The sequence below is a fragment of the Myotis yumanensis genome, unplaced genomic scaffold, assembly GCF_028538775.1.
Source record: "Myotis yumanensis isolate MYYU_CA2020_CCGP unplaced genomic scaffold, mMyoYum1.0.hap1 SCAF_12, whole genome shotgun sequence".
NCBI classification, from domain to species: domain Eukaryota; kingdom Metazoa; phylum Chordata; class Mammalia; order Chiroptera; family Vespertilionidae; genus Myotis; species Myotis yumanensis.
The window spans coordinates 33,237,015-33,261,460 of record NW_027223763.1 but is presented as its reverse complement, the minus strand read 5'-3'; the positions used below and the strand labels follow the sequence as shown (position 1 = coordinate 33,261,460).

Sequence of the window (24,446 nt, the reverse complement as noted above, 5' to 3'; positions counted from 1 at the left end):
GGGGCTAAATAACTTTTATGTTCTCTAGGCCATCAATGGCTTTCCTTTTTTTTTTACTATGACCTCATTAATTTTTTATATCATGACTTAGACACACATACACACATATAAATAAATATATGTGTTTATATATACATACAGATACACATATACTAAAACAAACCATTAACATTTTTTACTGCTTCACCCTAAAGAAAATGATGAATGCCAGTTTGTGAGTGCAGAAGAAATTACAGAATTAAAAAAATCACTATTTTGCTACAAATATCAATGGATGCTAAATCATTGGGTAAAAAGGATCTCGTCACACAATCTCAAAGTATCACTCCACATATAATTTATTAATTTATAAATATACCTTTACAGTAAACACATCTAAAAGATACTGCTGTACACAAATGATTAAACTTATTATATAATGGGGCAATTGTCATTATGTGCTTTCCCTCGATATAAGTCAATGGCATGTATGCTACATCATTTATGTAGTACCAAGAATTTTTCTGAAATACTTTAGTTATGCTGCAAATATCAATATCTAGAAAAACCTTAACATTTTCTAAAATGTAAATTATATAAAACTGTTAATATTTCTGGTGAATAAATTTTGGCCTAAGAAAAAAATAGTCCACTTATTCTCAAACAGTATCTATTTCAAATGTATTATTTGTGATGAAAACACTTTCAGAATTATAAAAGCATACCTGATATTTGGCTAATTCTGCTTGTAATACTTTCACTTTAGATCTTTCTTGTTCTAACGCAGCATGAAGTGAAGTCACCTATAACCAAATATTCAATTTTTTAAAAAGACATTTTTTTTTTAGGCAAATACTCTTAATTCATTTTTATTTTTAGCTTTGTATGTGTATTTTTTTTACATTCAAAATAATTTAATATTCTTTTCAGGTGTGTAAAGCATAATGGTTAGACAATCATATACTTTACAAAGTGTTCCCCTCAATATTTCCAGTACCTGCCATCTGGCGTCAGACATATAATAACCTTAATTCTTAACACTTATTCACAATGATAATTTTTTACTGGATAAATTGAGCATCAGAAGAGAACCCTTCCTCACCACTTCAATTTCAATTAGGCACTTTACTTAGCTATATATTAGAGATACATAGGACAAGCTCACTGTTCTAAGACCATAGATTAAGAATGGGCAGGGCAGAAAATCAAGCCCAAGGGTAGGATAAGTTCTATCTGCCCTTTCTATCTCTATATTCATAGTCCACATCAACTAAAATACAACCTTATCTTCCCCTATTCTTCAGGACATAGCTACCTCCCTTAAACAGTAAATAGAACCTTCATTCATTTGCTAATACATAGTAATAATTTATATCACTTTCTTTTTTATTCAATTTATTGGGATGACACTTTAAATAAAATTATATAGGCTTCAGGTGTACAATTCTTAATACATCACCTGTATACTGTATTGTGTGTTCACCAATTTATATCACTTTCTTGCAGTGTTGATGGGCTATATTTTTGTTTAGTCAAGTTTCACAATTCAAACTATGCTGCTGTTAAAAAGAAGGAACTCCTACCATTTGCAACAGCATGGATGGATCTGGAGAGCATTATGCTAAGTGAAACAAGCCAGTCAATGAAGGAAAAATACCACATGATCTCACTCTTTCATGGATAATTAAGACCATTACAAACTTTTGAACAATAATAAATACAGTGGCAGAGCTGCCTCAAACTGATTGTCAAACTGCAGTGGGAAGGCCAGGGAGGGTTGGGGGACAGGAGGGAGGGGAGTAAGAGATCAACCGAAGGACTTGTATGCACCCATATAACCATAACTAATGGACATAAGACACTGGGGGGTAAGGGAGGGCAGGGGCTTGTCAAGGGCGGGGGGGAAAAAAGGACACTTATGTAATACCCTTTGTAATACTTTAAGCAGAAAAAAAAAAAAAAAAGTTTCACAATTCAAGACTAAAGAACAGCCTAAGAATATCAGTCTTGTATACAGTTTTCCTTACCTGTATAGTCAGTTCATTCTTGATACTTTGTGATTCATCAACTTGCAGAAGTATTTCTGCTTTATCTTTCACTGACAAAAAAAGGGGGGGGGGGGGAAGAGTAGTATAATTAATTTTGTCAATCACTCCAATACTTTTACAGTACTTTAGTGACCCAAAATAGCAATGCAGTCAGGCAAAGATTAATTGTCCTCCTACTTAATGAATGTATTCCTTGATCCTATATAGTTCTTAGTTTTCATTGGGAAATTCTGATATTATCATATTCTTGGAAATTTAAAATTTTCTGTAGCGCTGAAAATTAATTGTACAGATATGATGAAAGAGTAAGTTTATCCATCTACAGTAAAGAGAACAAATACACAAGAAAATAAATTTCACATAGAGAGAAAACTTTAAACACCTTGACTAATCTTTTTTTTTGACTAATCTTTTTTTTTTTTTTAAATATTTTATTGATTTTTTACAGAGAGGAAGGGAGAGAGATAGAGAGTTAGAAACATCGATGAGAGAGAAACATCGATCAGCTGCCTCCTGCACATCTCCCACTGGGGATGTGCCCGCAACCCAGGTACATGCCCTTGACCGGAATCGAACCTGGGACCCTTCAGTCCGCAAGCCGACGCTCTATCCACTGAGCCAAACCGGTTTCGGCTTGACTAATCTTTAAGATTAAAAAAATATAGAACATTTCTATTTCCTTTGTTTTCTTAAATTGTCAGGGTGACCATATAGGCCCACAGAAATTATTTATATCTGACGTTTCATACCAATAAAGCACTGTCAAATAAACATAGCTCATATGATCATATCTGATCATATAACATCTGTGGTCTCTTAGAACTATTCATTTGTCTAGAGGTTTTTTCCCTCTTTGGGGAAGTAAGAGATCTATATTTTAGCCCCTTAGTTTCCTTTAAGCATTAAAAGTCTCCACATGGCCAATAAACCCCATGATATAATGGCTACAGAATGAAAAGCTAACTCCTCAACTTTAAAAACAAGCTAAGGAAAAGAAAAACAAGAGAGGTTAAAGAGGTAAAACTATAATAAAATTTGTAATAGAAGAAATGTTTAAGTTTTTCTGAGTACTGATATCACTACAACTCTACCAATATAATACTGTAAATAAAATTTATTTTTCATAGTTTAATATGATATGCAATAAGGTGTGTAACATATCTAGAAACGTATCAGTCTTTCAAGAATCAACTTGGGAACTTTTATGAATTACACTTTCTACTCCTCCATCTTCATAATTAAACACACACACACTAAGAACTAGTGACTTTTTAATAATTATGTAATACTTTAATTACAGTCTCTTCTCCTATAATGCTTGTTTCAATGACACTGATATATTAGGAACAATTTGAACACAACAGGAATTTTGTATTTGCTTAAGCTCAATTATGTGAACATAGAAAACGGTACCCATGCACACAATAAAAATATCTACCACCTATCTCAGTTCAGTTCACCGATTTTCAAGTCTTCCATAACTTAACAGTAACACATAAGTTATAACTCTCTGAAGCCTACTTCTACAAGCAAACTAGGTTGTGTTTAAGCATTTTTAACATGTATAAAACTATTATACTATTTTTATTAGATTCCCATCTTGTTTTAAATGTTTTAAAATACATATATTTTTTATTTCAGAGAGGCAGGGAGAGGGAGAAAGATAGGTAGAAACATCGATAAGAGAGAATCACTGATAGACTGCCTCCTGCACACCCCACACTGGGGATTGATCCCCTAATCTGGGCACATGCCCTGACCAGGAATCAAACTATGACCTCCTGGTTCATAGGTCAGTGCACAACCACTGAGCCACACTGGCTAGGCAGATTCCCATCTTTTTTTAATGTATCACTGATCAAGTTTTTGAGTGTTGTATGCTTCTAAGCCCATCTCCTCCATAGGCTTTATGGTTTTAACTGTGTGATTTTGCAAATATTGGTGAATCTAAGGAACACGTGTTGCATTATAACAGAATTGACTGTATTTACATTTATATTATAAATGACAGAGTACATATACTCTAATGTACTGTATTTTTCATGTAATGATCCTATATCAAATTCTTCTAGTTGGATTATTTACAGTATGGAGTATGGACACAAATTTTATTTACTGGTAGCCATTTTTAATCCATTATTGAGAGTAAGCTTTTATCAATTAATATTCTCACTTTTTACATTTCTTTAACCAAGAAATATTTCTTTTACATACAGTGGGGCCTTGACTTACGAGCTTAATTCGTTCCATGATGGAGCTCGTAACTCAAATTATTCGTATGTCAAATCAATTGTGAACGAGTGAGACAAGTGATGCTGGGCTGATGTTGTGGCGTTCACTGTGACGTTCGCTGCGCCAACTAGCAGTGGGGTAGTATCTGAAGCTGGCGCATAACCCGAATTTTAGCTGGCAACTCAAAGCAAAAAATCGGCTGAGGGACGGCTCTTAATATCGAAAAACTCGTTAGTCAGGACACTCGTAAGTCAAGGCCCCACTGTATTTAAAAATCATATATCCTTGCCCTAACCGGTTTGGCTCAGCGGATAGAGCGTCGGCCTGCGGACTCAAGGGTCCCAGGTTTCGATTCCGGTCAAGGGCATGTACCTTGGTTGTGGGCACATCCCCAGTGGCAAGTGTGCAGGAGGCAGCTGATAGATGTTTCTCTCTCATCGATGTTTCTAACTCTCTATCCCTCTCCCTTCCTCTCTGTAAAAATCAATAAAATATATATATTTTTAAAAATCACATATCCAATAATACCTTTAATTTATTCAATTAGAAACGTGACTTATAAACCAATTATTTATTTTCATAATTTTATGCATTAAATGAATCTTAAGATGATGGTTTCTAAATGTCCAAATAATGCCTTTCCCCATTATTCTTTAATTTCTATTTCATCATAGTTAAGTTGTACGTATAAGAGTTAAATTATAGTTATATTATAAAATAATTAAAGGGTTATCGAAAGCCTGAATCTACTTCAAGATTATATATTCTGTTCAATTGGACAAGATTTCTGGTTTTTAATCATATTGGTTTCATAACTGTTATTTAATAATATAGTTTAAATGTTGGTTGGACAATTCTACTCCCTGTATAATCATATTTAAAACAATCTTCTGGTCTTGTTCACTTATTCTTTAAGGTGAGTTTCACATTTTCTTAAGTGCTATACAATACTCTCAGGATCTATATTTGGTATTTCATTAATACTTATTAACAGGGAAAATTTATTTAGACAATTTTGTCCATTCAAAATAAGATTTTCTCATGTATTCATGTCTTTCTCTATGTCTTTTATGGTTAATAATTTCCTTTGCATAAACTTTATATTAAAAGTTAATACACATTTTCTTTTCTGTCATGAATGGAAACTTTTCATAGAACTTTCAAGGTGTCACTAGGTAAATATAATCAGGAAAGCAACTGATTTGTGGGGATTCACATATAACATCAACCTTACTAATCTTATCTCTAGTCAGTTTTGGTTGACTTCCTTGGCTTCCTGCTTCTATTGCTGAAAGTTTAGAGTGGCAGCAAAAGTATGAAGAGTTGGGGGGGGGGGGGGGGGGGGAAGGGGAAGGAAAACCTAAAATGATGATAGGTCTTCTCCTCTAATAATTAAAAAGCAGAATCTTAAGCAAATGTTATTCTTGTTTTCCTGCTAAATGTAGTCTAACAATTCATAAGAATTGAAATTTCAAGATTTCTCTTATGTGAATAATTGTAAATTTGTATAATACCTAAGGTGCTATAACAGTGACCTGTAATAACAAAATTATCAGCAACAATCCATTTTGTATCATTCTGGGAAACCTTTTTATTTTGTTGAGTTAATAAATCATGTATCTTAAAAAATTCTCTTTGAATCTTTATTAAGATTTAATTTTAATTCTAAAACCACAAAAATCACTTACTTTCACCTTCCTGAAGCATTTTCAATAACTGTGCATTTCTTGCCTTTACTTCTTTATACTTTGCCTGATAAAGAAAATAAAGATTTAATTTTTAAAGTAAATGATAAATTAATGGTTTACTATCAATATATGGTCTATGAGTTCTTGAAGACACAGTTACTTTTAAAAGAAAAAGGATGAAGAAAAATGTATTCAGAACTGTCTATTACTTAAATTATATCCCTCATGATTGAAAAATAAGAGATAAAAATGGAGAAAGCAGGATAATATTAAATTTTCCTGAGGACTTTCTCTTTTCTTCTTCAAATAAAACCCTTAATATTTCAAAATAATTAGAAGAAAAATGATTCATGACTCTATACCAGGAATATCCAGTAGTATACTAGAACTTTCTGTATCTGTGTTATATCTGCCACTGTCCAATATGTGACTATTAACTACTGAAAATAGACCTAGTTTGACTTTGGAAAATACAGTTTTAACTTTATTTAAAGTTTTAATTTTATTAAATTTAGGTACACACATGCAGTGGTTACTGAATTGCACAGCACAGTTGTGTCTTCTCAGTTAAGACTAAATTTACTAATCTCTTGTTATTTCAATAACTATTGGTAAAGTAATTTTTGGCAGATATGAATTAGTAATTTATTGAGATATCTTTTAATTCTTTTTCAATTTTTTTCTCCAATGTCTTAGCTTCTTCTCATACTACATAGGTGATACAACTATACATTTATGAATAAGAACTGTGTTTCCATGTTAACCTCCATATTCTGGAGAATTTTCCCGCAACACCACCTTTATTCAACATATAACCCACTCTGAATTACTTACAAATACTTAATACATTAGAAAAAATACATTTAATACATTATAGAAAAAAACAAATCAGGAACATATCAGTATAAGAAACTTGTCATTTCTTCTCTTATTATGTACACAGATATATACAGAAGTTACCAAATTCAAGTCTTTCTTGTAAGAGAAATTTAATGTATTTTAAATCAAGTCCAATAAATATGGCTTTTACTAAATACTCTGCCCAGTAAACTGCTGATGATAAATCAGTAATGTAACCAAATACAATGAACAGAAGTAAGGACCAAAGTAAATATACAGTAAACAGGACTTCTGAGCTGCTTAGAAATGAACAAGAAAGATAAGTCAGATGGAAACAAAAATATGAAGGAAAAAACCTTATACATTCAACTACAACTATATTCGCTATGAATATAGAAATATATATATCTACTGTGAATATGAAACTATCTTATGAAATTCTAATTCTTAGGGCTTCAATCAATGTTACTATCTCACCAAATTATCTCTAGCTCAAACCTTTTGTCTAAGGTCCAGATCAGTGTACATGGAATCACCTCTTATAGCAGCCTTAGGGTCTAAAATTACCACATACAGCAAAAATTGCAAATGAGCAACATTACCCATGGAAATTCTTTATTTTGCCCATTAAAGTAACATATAACACATACAATCCTAAATAGTAAATATATATATAAAAACATACATATATAAAAATACTAATAGCAATTTATAATAAAGAACACAAATAAAATACTTAATGCTCTTATTGGTATCTTAATTTCATGAAAAAGAGAGCACTTAGTGTTAAATGCATATATGGTATGTTGTGACTCTACCGTACTGCATCCTCAACATCTATGCCTGAATCCATAGCTATTTCAAAATTAACATGTTCAAAATAGGATCTATTATTCCCACTGCCTAATAAACTAGTTCAAAATGTGCTCTTGCTCTTACACTCAATACCTGTTCATTGTTTTGTTAGACTATATTCACTCCAGGCCTTTAGCTACGTGCATTACCATTCCACAAAACAATTTTCATGTCACTTAAAATCTGATCCCAACTAACATCTCCAATTTCACATTCTACAACTTCCCAGTTCTCTAAATGTCAGCAACAATGTATTTCCTACCATTCCCATGCCTTTGTATGTGCTGTTCTCTCTACCTGGAAACACCATCTTTTCTGTAAAATCCTTACCAATTTTCAATAGCAACAACTAATTCATTCCTGTTTCTGTGCTCCTGGAGCACTCAGTCAAATCTCAATTATAAAGCCCATACTGCAATTATTTACATATTTATCTTCCACATTAGTCTATGAGCTTCTTGCTAACTCATCCTTGTATTTTGTGTCTGGGATATGGTATATGCTCAAAAAAAGCGAAGAAAAATATAAATGACAAAGGAAAAGCTAAGGGAAATGGGCAGGGATTATTACTAAAGGCATGAGTAGAGAAGGAAAGGAAATGTTAAGTACCATCAAATGCTGGAACTTGATTTATCATTTTTTTCACTATTACATATGCAGGGCCCAGAAAGACACTTGAAATGAATAAAGATATTTTTTAAAGCCTAACAAGGAAGAAAGGAAGGAAGGTTAATATGTAGGTTTATAGTTAAAAAATAAATTGTATAAATAACAAGTGTTAGTGAGCATGTGGAGAAACTGGAACCCTATGGATCACTGATGAGGAGGCAAAATGGTAGAGCTGTTACAGAAAACAGTTTGGTGGTACCTCAAAAAGTTAATGTGGAATTATTTTTGACCCAGCAATTCCACTCTTAGCTATATAACCAAAGAATTTAAAAGCAGAGACTCAAGTACTCATACACCAATGTTCGTTGCAGCGTTATTCACAAGCAAAAGGTGGAAATAATGCTAGTGTTCATCAACAGATGAATAAACAAAATGTGGTACATATATATACTGGAATATTTTTCAGTCATAAAAAAGAATGAAATTCTGACACATGCTAAAACATGGATGAACCTTGGAAATACTATGCTAAGTGAAATAAGCCAGACACACTAGAACAAATATTGTATGGTTCCACTTATATGAAGTACCTGGAAGAAGCAAAATCATAGAGACTACATGTTACCACAGGCTATAGGGAAAGAGGAAACAGGGAGCTGTTTTAATGGGTACAGAGTTTGTTTGGAATAATGAAAAAGTTGTGGAAACACTGGTGATAACTATACATTATGAAGTACTTAATGCTACTGAATTGTAGTGTTAAAAATGGTTTAAATGGCTAATTTAATATTATATATATTTTACCATAAAATATTATTATTCCAATTTTATAACATTTAAAAACCAAAACAGCAGAAACATTCTATTAATCCAACATTAAACATATTTATATATAAGAAAAACAGAAAATGTGCAGAGTACTAGTATACAACAGTAAATAAACACAAACCTCCCATTGAGTGATTACATTTTTCAGCTTCTGGATTTCAGCATCTTTCCTTTCAAGTTCCAACTTTAGTCTTTCAATTCTTCCATCTTTCAAAACTACTTCCTGAAAAGAGAAAAACTCTATTTTAGAACTAAGATAGCCTGCTGATTCTGGTTTACAATATTCCTTTGTGAAAAGTTTGAGAAAAAAAGTCCCAATTTTCTTTTAATTCATTTTCCACAGCAACCTTCAATTGTTGACTGTATTTCCATTTCTATTCAATGATATAATTCTAATTATATACAATGCAAGCAAATAAGATATTTATGATTAATCTCAAACTGCAAACATACCCTATAATAATATCACGGCTTTGAAGTTATGTATTTATGAATAAACATACTAAAAGTGCTCTGTAATGAATTATTAGTCTATCATTAAGACCCAAAAGAATTGAAAACTTATGAGAAAAAACACAAAATAACAAAACAAGAAAATAAATAGCTTTGCTCTGTATCAGCAATTCGCAGGTAGAAGATACAACTAGAAAAACCATTTTCTCCCAATAGCAATAAAAAATATCCCCAAGAATAAAATTCAGAAATTTTCAGGATCCATTAAGAAAATTACAAAATACTGAAAAGGACATAGAACAAAGTATGTCAGTAGATAGGAAGACTAAATATTACTAAATATATTACTTTGTAAATTCAATACAATTTCTATTGAAATCCCAATGAGATTTTGTACTTTGGAACTTAGCAAGACAGTCAAAACTTCTTCTGGGAGAATACAGGACAGAAACAAAGTTAATGCAATGAAGAGGAATATGCCTAACAAATTATTGTATACAGTACAGCAAAAATAACTAAAGTAGCATAGTCATGGCACCTAGGTTGACAGAGCATTGTAACAGAAAATAAAGTCCAGAAAGAGATTTAAAACCTAAGAATTTATTATAATATAAATATAGTATTTTTAAAAACTGAAAAAAGGCTGAAGCACAGAATAGTAGATTACAAGACAAATGGCTAACTGGGAAAACAAGTTTAGTCCCTTCATCTTGTACCATATAACGAAATAAACAAACTCAAATGCAAAAAAAAAAAATCCAAAGTTTTATTTTTGATAATAGTATAAATTGGTTCTATTTATCTAATGACTATGTGGAAACATTAACTTATTCTAAAAATACTCACTAAGCACCTAACTGCTACTAGATGCTGGGTATACAACAGTGAACAGAACTGAAAAGATTATTGCCCTGATGGGGATTGTCTGTTGCAGGAGGCAGATGTAAAAAAGAAATAATAGAAGCCCTGGCCAGGTGGCTCAGTTGGTTGGAGTGTTTCCTGTACACCAAAAGATTCCAAGTTCAATTCCTGGTCAGGACACATATCCTGTTGCAGGTTTCGATCCCTGGTCAGGGTGCATATGGGAGGCAACCAACTGATGTTTCTCTCTCACATCAATGTGTTCTCCTCCCCTCCTCTCCCCACCCCCCTCTCCCCTTCCCTCCCCCCTACCCCCTCCCCCCCCCCTCCCCTCTCCCCTCCTCTCTTCTCTCTTGTTCTCCCCCCCCGCCCTTTCCTCTCCCTCTAAAATCAATAAATATATCCTTAGGTGAGGATGGATAAATAAATAAAATAAAAAGTGGAGGTAAGAGATTTCCAGGTAGAAAGAACAGTATGTTTAAAAGCCCTAAGATAGGAAAGAGCCAAGAACTTGAAGAAAAAAGAGGCCAGTGGTTTGGAGCTTAGTGAGGGAGAAGATAGTACAAGATGATTTTGGAAAAAACAGGTAGAGGCTTGATATTGGAGGGCCTTGTAGGCAACAAGAATGGCCTGCACATTCTGAGTAAAATAGCAGTGAAGGATTTTGAGCAGGACTATTAAGATTTATGTTAGATTGTATTTTTAAAGAATGACTGTGGAAAATGGATTAGAGTCGGGTAGGACAGGTGGAAAGACCTTTAACTGCTACTGCAAGTACAGGTCAGAGAAGATTATACCTTTGATTAGGGTGGAAGCAGTTTAAATGGAAAGAAGCATATTATGTAAGAAATTATTTAAAAGTGTAATCAAGAGCATTTGATGAGAGGTTGAATGTGGCAGTTGAGAAAGATGGACACTTTGAGTTTCTAGTTTAAGGAATAAGGTGGGTGGACCAAAATTAGAAATATACATACTATTAGGCCCAGAAATCTCACTTAGAAGTGAGGGAAAGTGTATCTATCAGTGTTCACTGTGATTTATTACAACAAAAAATTGGACATCAATTTAAATGCCGAACTATAGAATATAGGCTAAATATATGGTAAATTTATGAAACTGTGAAACTCTTGAAATCACTAAAAATAATAATATACACTATAAAATACATTAACATGATCCCAAATTGTAATGCTACATGCAAGGAAAAATGCAGGGAGTACATAAAAGAAAATTTTAATAACTCTCTTAGGACATTATGAAATACTAGTATTTTCACTTCATTTAAAAATTATGTTATCAAAATTGTTTTATACTGAGTATATAATCATTTAACAATATAAAATACTATTTTGATTTTGAAAAATTAAACCACATAAGTATTAAAATGGTATCTAGATGAATATGAATATATATCATTTTTAATAGGAAAGCCCTTCTGAACATACCAAAGGGAGACAACTTGAAAGGAAAAGATTAATAGATTTAACTTGCTGAAAAATTTTTCTAAAAATACTGTAATAAAATCAAAAGATAAATGATTATCTGGAAATAATAAGTCACAATCCATATGACAGGCATATGAGCAAAAAACATGAAGAAATGTATAATCTCAATAATAAGCAAAAAATATTCTATCCAACTGGCACATAAAAATATTTTTTCCTCTGTGTGGGTAACTGAAAACAACTTAGTTATTAAAAATTCAACTATTTCATGTTCAAGAATTATTACTTAACTAGGGGCCTGGTGCACGAAATTCGTGCACTAGGGGGGGGGTCCCCCAGCCCAGTCTGCAACCTCTCCAATCCAGTACCACTGGCTCCAAACTGCTCACCTGCCTGCCTTCCTGATCGCCCCTAACCACTCTGCCTGCCTGCCTGCCTAATGCCCCTAACTGCTCCCTGCCAGCCTGATCGGCCCCTAACTGTTCTCCCCTGCCAGCCTGATTCCCTTGCTCTCCCCTGCAGGCTTGATCGCCCCTAACCACCTCTGCCTCGGCCCCCGCCACTGTGGCTTTGTCTGGAAGATGTCTGATCTGATTAGCATATTACCCTTTTATTAGTATAGATGACCTGAAATGCTCACCATCTGCATTTAACTAAAAAGTGGTCCATATAACAGTTTCTACATTACTGGGAGGAAAAAGTATATATCCACAGAAAATAAAGGCCAAAACAAAATATACACAGAAACAAATTTCATAAAATATGAACAGACATATTCTGACATTTTCTTGTTTTTGCAAATGCTGGCAGCAATCTACTAAAACTGATTTCAAAACCTGTTAAATGAGTTGAGACTCAGAAAAGCAAACCTGAGGACTTAAAATGTCAGGTCAAGGACACTGTAAGTCCTCACTTAAGGTCATGGATAGGTTCTGCAAGTTTCAAAATGACATATAACAAAACCAATTAAGTTCCTATGGCATCATGTCACTGTTAAAATGAACAAAACCATGTTATTCAAGGGCTTGCTGTACTTGATTCAACAAACAATGAAGTTTAAAGACATGGAAAAGAAGATAGATTTGAAAAAGATTTCCAAGATTAAAACTCCCAAGCCTTGAAAAACAGAAAAGTGAAAAAAGGAAGTTTTTAGAGCCTGGGTAACTAGATCAAATGATAAAACCAAAAATGATGAAAGTCAAGCCAAACACTTGGTTTGGAGACAGGATGATGAGCCTGAGTTTGCACATAGTGAGTACACTAGTAAGGTATCCACAGAATAAGAATGAAATATGCCATAAGGGCCCTAGCCGGTTTGGCTCAGTGGGTAGAGCGTCGGCCTGCGAACTAAAGGGTCCTGGGTTCGATTCCAGTCAAGGGCACATGCCTGGGTTTTGTGCTCGATCCCCAGTGGGGGACTTGCAGGAGGCAGCCAATCCATGATTCTCTCTCATCATGGTTGTTTCTATCTCTATCTCTCTCTTCCTTCCTCTCTGAAATCAATGAAAATATATTTTTTTAAAAATGCCATAAGGGCAATTACTAAAACAGACACCTAAAGGCCATAAAGTGAATGGGATCAGGAATGGATGATCTACCCAATTCCAGTGAAGTTGTGGAGAAAACTTCCTGCCAATAGAAGACAATGTTGATAAGCATCAAGAGCAACACAGATGTGTATATCTTTTGACTAATTTACTATTTTTAAGAATTTATTCCAAGGAAATAACTCATCAAAGAATTAAATACATAAAGATGTTAAATGAGTATCAGGTGACCAATTCTAAACAACCTAAATGTTCAATAATAGGACACTGACCAAGCTGTAATTATAACATACTGCTTTGACAGAATATAAAGCATGGTTTACAAAACAGCTATGAAACTATATTACTTACTGTTACAATTATTTTTAAATACCTATACATGTGGCATTTTCCTACAAAAAGAATATTCAAAAATGAAGCCAAATGTTGTGTTAAGAATGGCCAAATTAGGGTTGTACAGAAAAAAAGGATTTTAACCTGGGCAAAAAAGAAGAGCTTTCTTTCTCTGAGAAAGGAGTGTAATGGGGAGAGGAAGGACGTGAAAAAAAAAAAGTATTTTTTTAAATAGCCTCAATCTTTTTCTCCTATTACACTCAATGACATAATATGAGAAATTCTTAATTTGTTTATGAAAATTTCATACATGCAAAAGAAATATATATATGTGTGTGTGTGTATATATATATGAATCATACAGGTTAAGATAAAAGAAAAAATGCAATATGCAGATTAGGAATTTGAACACTGAAAACAGTATGGAGGGTCCGCAAAACATTAAGAAGAGAGTTATCATATGACCCAGCAACCTCTCTTCAGGGTACCTACCCAAAAAATTTGAAAACCTTTACTTGCAAAGATAAATGCACCTCTAGCCCAGCCCATGTGGCTAAGTGGTTGAGCTTTGGCCCATGAACCAGGAGGTCACGGTTTAAAAAGGCATCTGTGATATATGTGCCCTGTGTTCATTGCAGCATTATTCACTGTGGCCAACGCATGGAAACAACCCAAGTGTCCCTCAATAAATGACTGGATAAGATGTGGTACATACATACAATGGAACACTACTCAGCCATAAAAGATGAAATACTGCCATTTGCAACAATGTCATGCCAAGTGAAGTAAGTCAGACAGAAAAAAACAAGAACCATTTGATTTCAATATATGTGGGATATAAAACTGAGAACAACAAATGAACATACAAGAACAAACAGAAACTCATAGGCACAAACAACAGTATAGTGGTTACCAGCAAGAAGGGGGGGTTGAGGAGGTAGTAGAGGATAAAGGAGGTCAAATATATGGTGACAGAAGTAGATTTGACTTTGTGTGGTGGGCACACAATGCAATATCCAGATCATGTATCAAAGAAATGTACACTTAAAACCCATATAATGTCACCCCAATAAATTTAATAATGGGGGGGGGGGGAGAATTCGAACATTACCATATTTTGGCATCCCCCATGTGCCTCTACCAGTCATATCCATATCCCTCCCCTTCTGTTACAAATTTTGTCCTTCTTTTCCTGTTAGTCTTGCACTACACATATACAAATCCCTAAAATATTCTATTTTTTGAAATTGCTATAAATGTTATCAAACAATTATTTGGTGACCTTATTTTTTTAATTAAACATGTTTTTTATATTCATACATGTTGCTAAGTATAGCTGTCATTAATTTCTCTTATTGATTCTGTTATTACACACAGATGAGTTTTCAACATTATTCTTGAACATGTCTCTAGGGTTTAATCTAAGGTAGAATTTCTAGAACATACAGTCTGCCCATCATCTTCAACTTTTAAAGTTAATGCCAAATTATTTTCCAAAACGGTTATACCAATTTACACTACCCCTAATGTGTTACTGTTCTTCTATATCCATAAAAATATTGAGTATCATCTGTCTAATCCCTATCACCAGTCCTCACCTTCATTCAGTTTTTCATAGCAAATGCAGTAGAAATTAATATTACCATATATAAGCTTGTTCTATACTGAAAAATCTTCAAATATTCTTTACTATCTACTAACTATATCATAAATTAGGCCTTTAAATTTCCTCTAATCTTTTCCAACTTGCCTTACCAAACTTACCTAATACTACTAGTATTCTCCTCTATGATCCTTCTGTTGTAATTAAGCTGGTTTATACTTTATTGCTTCAATACTTTTACTCATGGAATTCCAGTTTCCTCTCCCTTACCTCTGCATGTTCAAATTCTACTGTCTTTTAAATTCTAATCCAAAAGCTATTTTCTTCTAAGAAAGCCATCTCTAATCTCCATTCATGTTAATTACTATCACACTTTACCAAGTATATTATTTTAGACTTACCATTTTCTATCTTGTACAAAAATAATTATCTATTAAACGTGTACTATGTTCATGCTCTGCTAAACATTTTGATTCATAATTGCTAATTTTCCTACTAACAGTACATGACAGATAACTTCATCCCAATGTAACACAGCTGATAAGCTGCAGAAGCTATATCTTGTGTTACTAGGTTTGTTTGATTTCAAAGACTTCCTTTTCTACCATACTGCACTGTCCTGTGGTTTTATTAAATCATTAATACTAATTGTTTAATTAACACACATACCCAATTTTGTTCTACAAAGGGTTTAAGACATCTATTTGTCTAAATATATTAATGTCATTCTTTCTATCAAAAAATTATCTGAGCCAGGGGATAGGGGAGGCTGGGAGGAAGGTCAATGGGGAAAAAAAGGAGACATATGTACTACTATTCGTAATACTTTAAAGTTACAATAATAAAAAAAATAATGTAAAAAATATGATCTGAAATGGCTTAAAAAATAAGAAAGGGGAAAATCATACATAGTCAATAAAAAAGAAGAAAGCAAATATGCTAACCATATAAGTTAACATGGTTGCTTGGACTGTACATAAACTTTGATAGTCAAGGCAAAACAGGAAAACATTAAATAAATGCCAGAAAAGAAGAAACAAGTACTTCAAGGGCAAGCAAGGATTACCCATTACTAAGTTGAAAATAGATTTTCATGTGGAATTATGTTAGTGTTATTAACCAATCTTACTTCTGCATTGGAGTAAACTGTTCTTAAGGGTCTGACTTTTTGTGTCCTTTAAAACAATACAGATGTTTAATTCGTGGAATGATTGAATTTATCAGTCTTAGGAAACAAAGAGATAGCATCTATTGAAGAGAATGACAAGATGGAAAACGGGCTTTTAGAATTTGGAATAGCCTCTGTAGGTGTTTGTCAAAGTCAGAAAGAAATGAATCAAAAGTTTTTTAAGTAGAAATAAGGATACGGTAAAAGTTAGACAGTAATGATTTTGAGAACAGAACATTAGTACTGTTTTTCAGCAATACCTGGCAGCCCACAAATTAATGATGGTGGTGAACACACAATACAGTATACAGATTATGTGTTGGGGTGTTGAACACACAATTGTGTGCAGAATCTTTCAGTTTCCTGAATATTCAGTCTAACTAAGGCAGTGGTTCTCAACCTTCTGGCCCTTTAAATACAGTTCCTCATGTTGTGACCCCACCATAAAAGTAGCAACTGTAATGTTGCTACTGTTATGAATCATAATGTAAATATCTGATATGCAGGATGGTCTTAGGCGACCTCTGTGAAAGGGTCATTCGACCGCCAAAGGGGTCGCGACCCACAGGTTGAGAACCGCTGAACTAAGGCCTTTCCTAATTTGGGGCCTTTGTTCTTGCAGGGAATAAAAGAAAACCAAGAAAGGAAGGGGAAAGCGTTCACATGTAAGATAAAGAACAGGTTCATAGTTTAAGAGAAAGCAAGACAGAAGACTAGCTGTTAGGAACAGATTTCTAGGTCTCTATATGATGAAATATTAAAAAAAAAAATCCTCACTGAGGATATGTTTTTCTTGACTTTAGAGAGAAGGGCGGGGGGGGGGGGGGGGGGGGGGGAGAGAGAAACATCAATTGGTTGCCTCTCGTACACATCCAACCAGACATCAAACCTGAAATCTAGGTATGTGCTCTGACCAGGAATCAAACCCATAACCTTCTGGTATATGGGACAATGCTCCAACCGAGCCACCTGGACAGGTGAGATACTTTTTTTAAAACAATATTTTAAAAATGTGAATGACAAGAAAAATAGAGACAAACTCAGATAGAGAGCAGGCTGACAGCTGTGAGGGAGGGGGTGGTTAAGAAACTAGTGGAGGGTGGAGGGATTGAGCAAAAATGAAAAAATTCAACAGTGTGTTTATTGCCAGGAGAGGGAGGGGGTGGGAAAGGTGTAAAGGTATAGGGTGGATAAACGGTGATGGACAGAGACTTCACTTGGGGTGTTGTGGAATTGTGCCCCTGAAACCTATATAATTTTATTAACTAGTGTAACCCCAATACATTCAATAGAAAGGAAAAAAATAAAAATGCGAATATCATTCTTTGCTTGTGGGCCTTATAAAAACAGACTATTAACCAGGGTTGACTTGTCTGCAACCCCTGGTCTACAGGATAAAATTCTAACTTATTTTCACATAAATAGACCTCTGTACTTCTTAGATGCAGAATTTTTCAGTTTCATGAATATTTCCTCTAAGGCAGTGGTTCTCAACCTTCTGGCCCTTTAAATACAGCTCCTCATGTTGTGACCCAACCATAAAATTATTTTCGTTGCTACTTCATAACTGTAATGTTGCTCCTGTTATGAATCGTAATGTACATATCTGATATGCAGGATGGTCTTAGGCGACCCCTGCGAAAGGGTCATTCGACCGCCAAAGGGGTCGTGACCCACAGGTTGAGAACTGCTGGTCTAAGACCTTTCCTAACTCTGGGCCTTTGTTCTTGTAGTTCCCTATGCTTTCTCCAATTCTCAGCTTACAGTGATATTCATTCATCATTCAAAGTCCATCCCAAATGTCACTTTTTTAAAATAATATATTTTGACTTTTTGAGATAGAGAGGAAGGGAGAGGGATAGATAGAAACATCGATGAGAGAGAAACATTGATTAGCTGCCTCCTGCACGCCCTCCACAGGGACCAAGCCCATAACCTGGGCACGTGCCCTGACCGGGAATCAAACCAGTGGCCTCTTGGTTCCTGGCTCAATGTTCAACCACTGAGCTACACCGGTCGGGCCCAAATGTCACTTCTTTATGTACCTTTCAGAGTTTACCCAAGTGATCTATTATTACCTTTTCTATTCAAAACCTCTTTATTTTTCATATCTCTCTTAAAGTCTTCGTCATGCTAAAATATATTATTTTTACAGATCTACCTCCTCCAATCCCCACTGAGTGTCTAAGGAAAAGAAGGTCTTATCCATCTTGGTATTCCTACTACCCTCCATTGGAGTCTAATATTACCTAGCATATAGCACATGCTCAATAAGTATTTATCAACAAATGAAGTACTTTACACTTTTTAATATAAACATCTACAACTAAGGATTTAAGACATATCCTAAAACTATACCTTATTAGAATCATAATTGGATTCTACTGCTTATGTTTTTAAAAAAAGAAAAAATATATTTTAGTTTTACTGTGATTTTAAGAGAATTTTCTATTTTACATGCCTGGTTGTGTTCATGAGCTGCAAAATTATCTGTTCCATTATATTCTGTAAGCTGTTCTCTTCTTTTTTCTCTAATAAGAATTTTATGAACATCATCTTCCAGTCTATTGAAGAATCCTCCATCATGTGTTAAAGTCTGAGAAGAACTCAATTCCTGTCAAAAATGAATTGTGGTTTACTATCATTCAACAAAAAAGTGTATGCATTCAATAAGCCTAGTCAGCCCCTAGAAGGAGAAGGAAAGAAAAAGGGTAACTAAGAAACAATCAACTATCTAATTCTCCTCTATCTTCAGATGATAAACAACAGAGACACATTTTGAAATGTTTTCTTACTTCTTCATAATTTTTGTGTTGGATATCACTTGATTAAAAAATGTTTTATCCATATACCATACAATTCACCCATTTAATGTACATAATTCAGTGGTTTTAAATATGCTCACAGAGTTGTGCAACCATAGCCACAATTTTTTAAGTTTCATCACCCACAAAGAAACCCTGAATCTATTAGTGGTCATTCCCCATTTCCTTTTTTTTTTTTTTAAACTTCTAAATGTATTTTATTGATTTTTTACAGAGAGGAAGAGAGAGGGATAGAGTTAGAAACATCGATGAGAGAGAAACATCGATCAGCTGCCTCTTGCACACCTCCTACTGGAGATGTGCCCGCAACCAAGGTACATGCCCTTGGCCGGAATCGAACCTGGGACCCTTCAGTCTGTAGGCCAACGCTCTATCCACTGAGCCAAACCGGTCAGGGCCCCATTTCCTTCTAATACTTTACTAGAGGCCCGGTGCACAAAAATTTGTGCACTCAGGGGTCCCTCAGCCCGGCCTGTGCCCTCTCACAGTCTGAGACCCCTCAGGGGATGACCACCTGCTGGCTTAGGCCCGCTCCCTGGAGGATTGGGCCTAAGATGGCAATCGGACATCCCTCTGGCAGCCCGGAAGCCCTTGGGGGATGTCCACTTGCCAGCGGGGAGCAGGCCTAAACTGCAGTCGGACATCCTTAGCGCTGCTGAGAGGCAGAAGAGGCTCCCACCACCACCACTGTACTGGCAGCCATCAGCTTGGCTTGTGGCTGAGCAGAGCTCCTCCCATGTGAGAGCGCCCTGACCACCAGAGGGCATCTCCTGCATTGAGTGTCTGCCCCCTGGTGGTCAGTGTGTGTCATAGTGACCAGTCATTCCCATTCCTTCTGCTGTTAGGGTCAGTTTGCATATTACCCTGTTACTATATAGGATAGAGGCCTGGTGCACGGGTGGGGGCCGGCTGGTTTGCCCTGAAGGATGTCCCGGATCAGGGTGGGGGTCCCGCTTGGATGCCTGGCCAGCCTGGATGAGGGGATGATGGCTGTTTGCAGCTGGTCACACCCCCTTCAGGGTGGGGGTCCCCACTGGGGTGCCTGGCCAGTCTGGGTGAGGGGCTGAGGGCCGTTTTCAGGCTGGCGGGTGACTGAAGCTCCCAACCTCTCCTTTTTTTCTTTTTTATCCTGGGATTTATTTACCTTCTATGGCTGTCACTGGAGCTGAGAGCCGGCTTTAGCTCTGAGGCTAGGCTCCAGCTCTGAGACCTCAGCTGCTGAAAGCAGGTATCTGGGCTTTGTTTAGCTTCTATAATTGAAACACTGTTGCTTAGAGTGCAGCTCAGAGCTGGGCGGCAGCAGGCGGGGAACCTTGGCTTCCTCCATCACTGGAGCAAGCAAGCCTCCTGTTCACTTCAGCTGCCTGGCTGCTGGCCGCCATCTTGGTTGGCAGTTAATTTGCCTATCGCCCTGATTAGCCAATGGGAAGCATACCAGAGGTACAGTTAATTACCATGTTTGTCTATTATTAGATAGGATTTGAATCTCATTAATGCTATAAGAGGTTCATAGAACAAGAATTATTTTCCCACAAAATAATCATGGCCTCAGGAAAGTTAAATAAACTTGCCCACGAGTCTACTAAGACTACTGCTTGAAAAAATAATTCAGGTACATTCCAATAAGATTTCATTTTAAAACAACATGCTTAAAACACTGCTGAGCTTCTGTGGAAGGAATAGCATGATGATGGCAACTAATTAGCTGCTGGATTTCACTTCCTTAAAAGAGTGCAGTTCCACAAAATAGAAATAAAGGCCTGGTTACATTGACAGACTGACTGCTGTCAGAGGGGAAGGGCTTTGGGGGCTGAATGAAAAAACATGAAGGGATTAAGCGCACACACATGCGCGCTTGCGCGCACGCGCGCGCACACACACACACACACACCACAGATTTTAAAATTTAATATCTAGCCAATTCAATTTAACTCAAATTATGAACACTTATTATATGCCAAGCATATAATGTAAAAGACAGTATAATGGTGGTTCTGTTAGTATAGCCCTATAGGTCTCGGGAACATAATTGAGAGTCTAGACATAAGCCTTCACATTTATGGTGACTATCAACAATAAAAAATATTTTTTTAAAAGAAAAATTACCTGGAAACCAATGAAAATGAATGCACAACAACCCCAAATCCATGGGACACAGAGAAAGCAGTCCTGAGAGGGAAGTTCACAGCATTGCAGAAGCAAGAAAAATCTCAAATAAACCATTCTAACCCAACACCTAAAAGAGCTAAAGAAAACCAAACCAACAAACAAAGCCCAGAATAAGTAAAAGGAAGGAAATAATAAAGATCAGAGCAGAAATAAATGCTATAGAAACTAAAAAATGAAACAATACAAAAGATCAATGAAACCAAGAGCTGGTTTTTTAAAAAGATAAACAAGTCTGGCCAGTGTGCTTCAGTGATTGAGTGTCGACCCATGAACCAAATGGTTCAATGCCCTGTCAGGGCACATGCTAGAGTTGTGGGCTCAATCCCCAGTAGGAGGCATCCAGGAGGCAGGTGATCAATGATTCTCTCTCATCATTGATGTTTCTATCCCTCTCCCTTACTCTCTTTGAAATCAATAAAAACATACTTTAAAAAAACAGATAAACAAGATCGATGAACCTTTGACCAGACTCATCAACAAAGAAAGAGGAGATTCCAAAATGACGGCAGAGTAAGTGGATGCTACACTGATGAACTCCCAGAACCAAAGTGGAATTACAACTAAAATACTGAAAAAAACTGTCCTGAATAATCAACTGAAGACTAGCTGAAGAGATTCCTGATAGCCAAAGACAGAAAGTAGAGCCGCACAGAGACAGGTAGGAGGTGCCGAGGCGCAAAAGGGCTGGCTGGGCTCCTACAGGCAGCAGCTGAAGTTCCTGAAGGATATCTCAGCTGTGGGGGGTTCCCACTGAGAACTCTGGAGTCTAAACCCCAGGCTGGGCTCCCCAGCTCAGAGAACCAGAACTGAGAAAGGTGCCCAAGTAACATCTGGCTGTGAATAGCAGCAGGGTTGCTGTCTGCCAGAGAAAGAGAGCTGGAAAGTCAGGCACCCTCTAAAAGGGCCAACACACAAAATTTCACATGCAGCCACTCACCTTGGGCTCTGACAGAGTGGACTAGTGCTATGTGAGCAGAAGCCAGGATGGGGGCTCTTGGATTAGACCTCTGAAGGTAGTCGCCTGAATTTCCTGTGCTGAGTCATTGCCTCATGCTGCAGAGGGCATCTGTCTCTGGTGAACCTTTACTATCCAGGTGGTTTTTGCCTGGGGGGAAAGCAACTGCCCCACTCTATTGAAAAATGCCTTACCCCCTGCTAGGTAAAGCAGACCTTGGTGCACATCTTCCAAAGGCACCCAGCCCCAGCAAAGGGAGACACAAGTTTTGGATTGCTGATAGCTCCAAACAGGATATTCAGTGCCAGATAGAAACAGTGTCTGACACTGTCCTGCACCAGAGATTGGGAAGCATAGCAGATCTACGTAATTACATAGTCACAAACCCAAACAAGCAGCCAAAATGGAGAGACCAATAAATAAATAAATAAATACCCCCCAAACGAAAGAACACGAGAATTCTAAACAAAAGAGAGAGATGGAATTCTCCAGAAGAAGAGCTAAATTAAATGGAGGTAAGAAACTTATCAGACATACAGTTCAAAATAATGGTGGCAAATATGCTCAACATCATAAGATATAGTAACTATGAAGAATGACATACACTAATAAAGAACATAGTGGAAGGAATACACAGCAGATTAGGGGAAGCCAAGGATCAGATCTGTGAATTAGAAAACAGAGTAGAAAAAAATCACTCAGAGAACCAAAAAAACCCAAAATCAATTAAAAAACAGGACAGCTTAAAGGAGCTGTGGGACAACATGAAATGCAACAATATTTGCATTATAGGAGTGCCAGAAGAAGAAGAAAGTGAACAAGGGCTAGAGAATGTGTTTGAAAAAATAATGGCAGAAAATTTCCCTAACCTAGTGAACAAAAAAGTCATACAAGTTCAGGAGGCACAGACTCCCAAGCAAGAAGAACACAAACAGGCCCATCATAATTAAAATGCCAAACTAAAGACAAAGAGAAAATCTTATAAGCAGCAAGACAAAAGCAATTTGTTACCTACCAATAAACTCCCATAAGGCTGTCATCTGATTTCTCATCAGAAACTCTACAGGCAGAAAGGAATGGCATGAAGTATTCAAAGTAATGAAAAGCAAGGACCCCAAACCAAGATTACTATATCCAGCAAGACTAACATTCAAAATAGATGTTGAAATAAAGACCTTCCCAGACAAAAAAGGGTAAAGAAGTTTGTCACCACCAAACCAGCACTGCAGAAATGCTTAAGGGACTGTTATAATGAGAAGAAATAGAAAAAAACAAATGAGACTACATCAAAATAAAAAGCTTCTGCACAGCAAAATGAACCATCAAAATGAAAAGGGAGCCCCTTATGGGATAACATATTTGGCAATGATATCCTATATAATAAAAAATTAATATGCAAATAGACTGAACAGCGGAACAAACGGAACCACCAGACAACTGGTTGCTATGACATGTGCTGACCACCAGGTGCTGTGCAGGAAACATGGCGGGCGTCGGCCGCAGCGGGATGGTGGAGCTGGTAAGCAGGGGTGCCAGACCAAGGCAGGACCTGCTGGTCGCTGTCACTGGGGCGAGCCTTTGGTAGTTACTGAAAATTCTTTGCTCCTGTGCACCATGGGCCCACCCAGTGCTCGCACCTGCTGCCAGCACCAGTCCCACTTGCACCCGCTGCTGGCGCCGGCCCCAATTGCTCCACGCCGTCAGGGAGTGTGAGCAGGGCTAGCGCCGTCAGCGCATGGGAGTTGTGGCAGCAGGAGCAGGGCTGCAGGTAGAGAGGGGACCTGGGGCCACGGCAGGAAGGGCCAGGCGGAGGCACAGAGGATTGGCCGAAACCCACCTCTGTGCCCACTGCAGCCTCACAGCCTACAGTTCCTTTCAAGGTGCATGAATTCATGCACTGGGCCCCTAGTATCTAATAAAGGGTTAATATCCAATGTATATAAAGAACTCATACAGCTTAACAAAAGGAAGATAAACAATCCAATTAAAAAATGGGCAAAGGACCTAA

At 36.4% G+C, this 24,446-nt stretch overlaps 1 protein-coding gene across 2 annotated transcripts in view; it reads right to left on the bottom strand.

The window, feature by feature from the left end:
* The window catches only part of GKAP1 (G kinase anchoring protein 1), a 62,901-nt gene that overhangs the window by 2,016 nt on the left and 36,439 nt on the right, over positions 1-24,446 (bottom strand). The window contains exons 8-12 of one of the 2 annotated variants that reach the window (XM_070431437.1): positions 18,951-19,103; positions 9,201-9,302; positions 5,948-6,011; positions 2,007-2,077; positions 705-782 (exon numbers count right to left, since the gene is read on the bottom strand). In XM_070431437.1, the coding sequence (XP_070287538.1) occupies positions 705-782; positions 2,007-2,077; positions 5,948-6,011; positions 9,201-9,302; positions 18,951-19,103 (468 nt within the window). The remainder of the gene's footprint in view (positions 1-704; positions 783-2,006; positions 2,078-5,947; positions 6,012-9,200; positions 9,303-18,950; positions 19,104-24,446) is intronic. The other variant, XM_070431436.1, reaches the window with a different exon arrangement.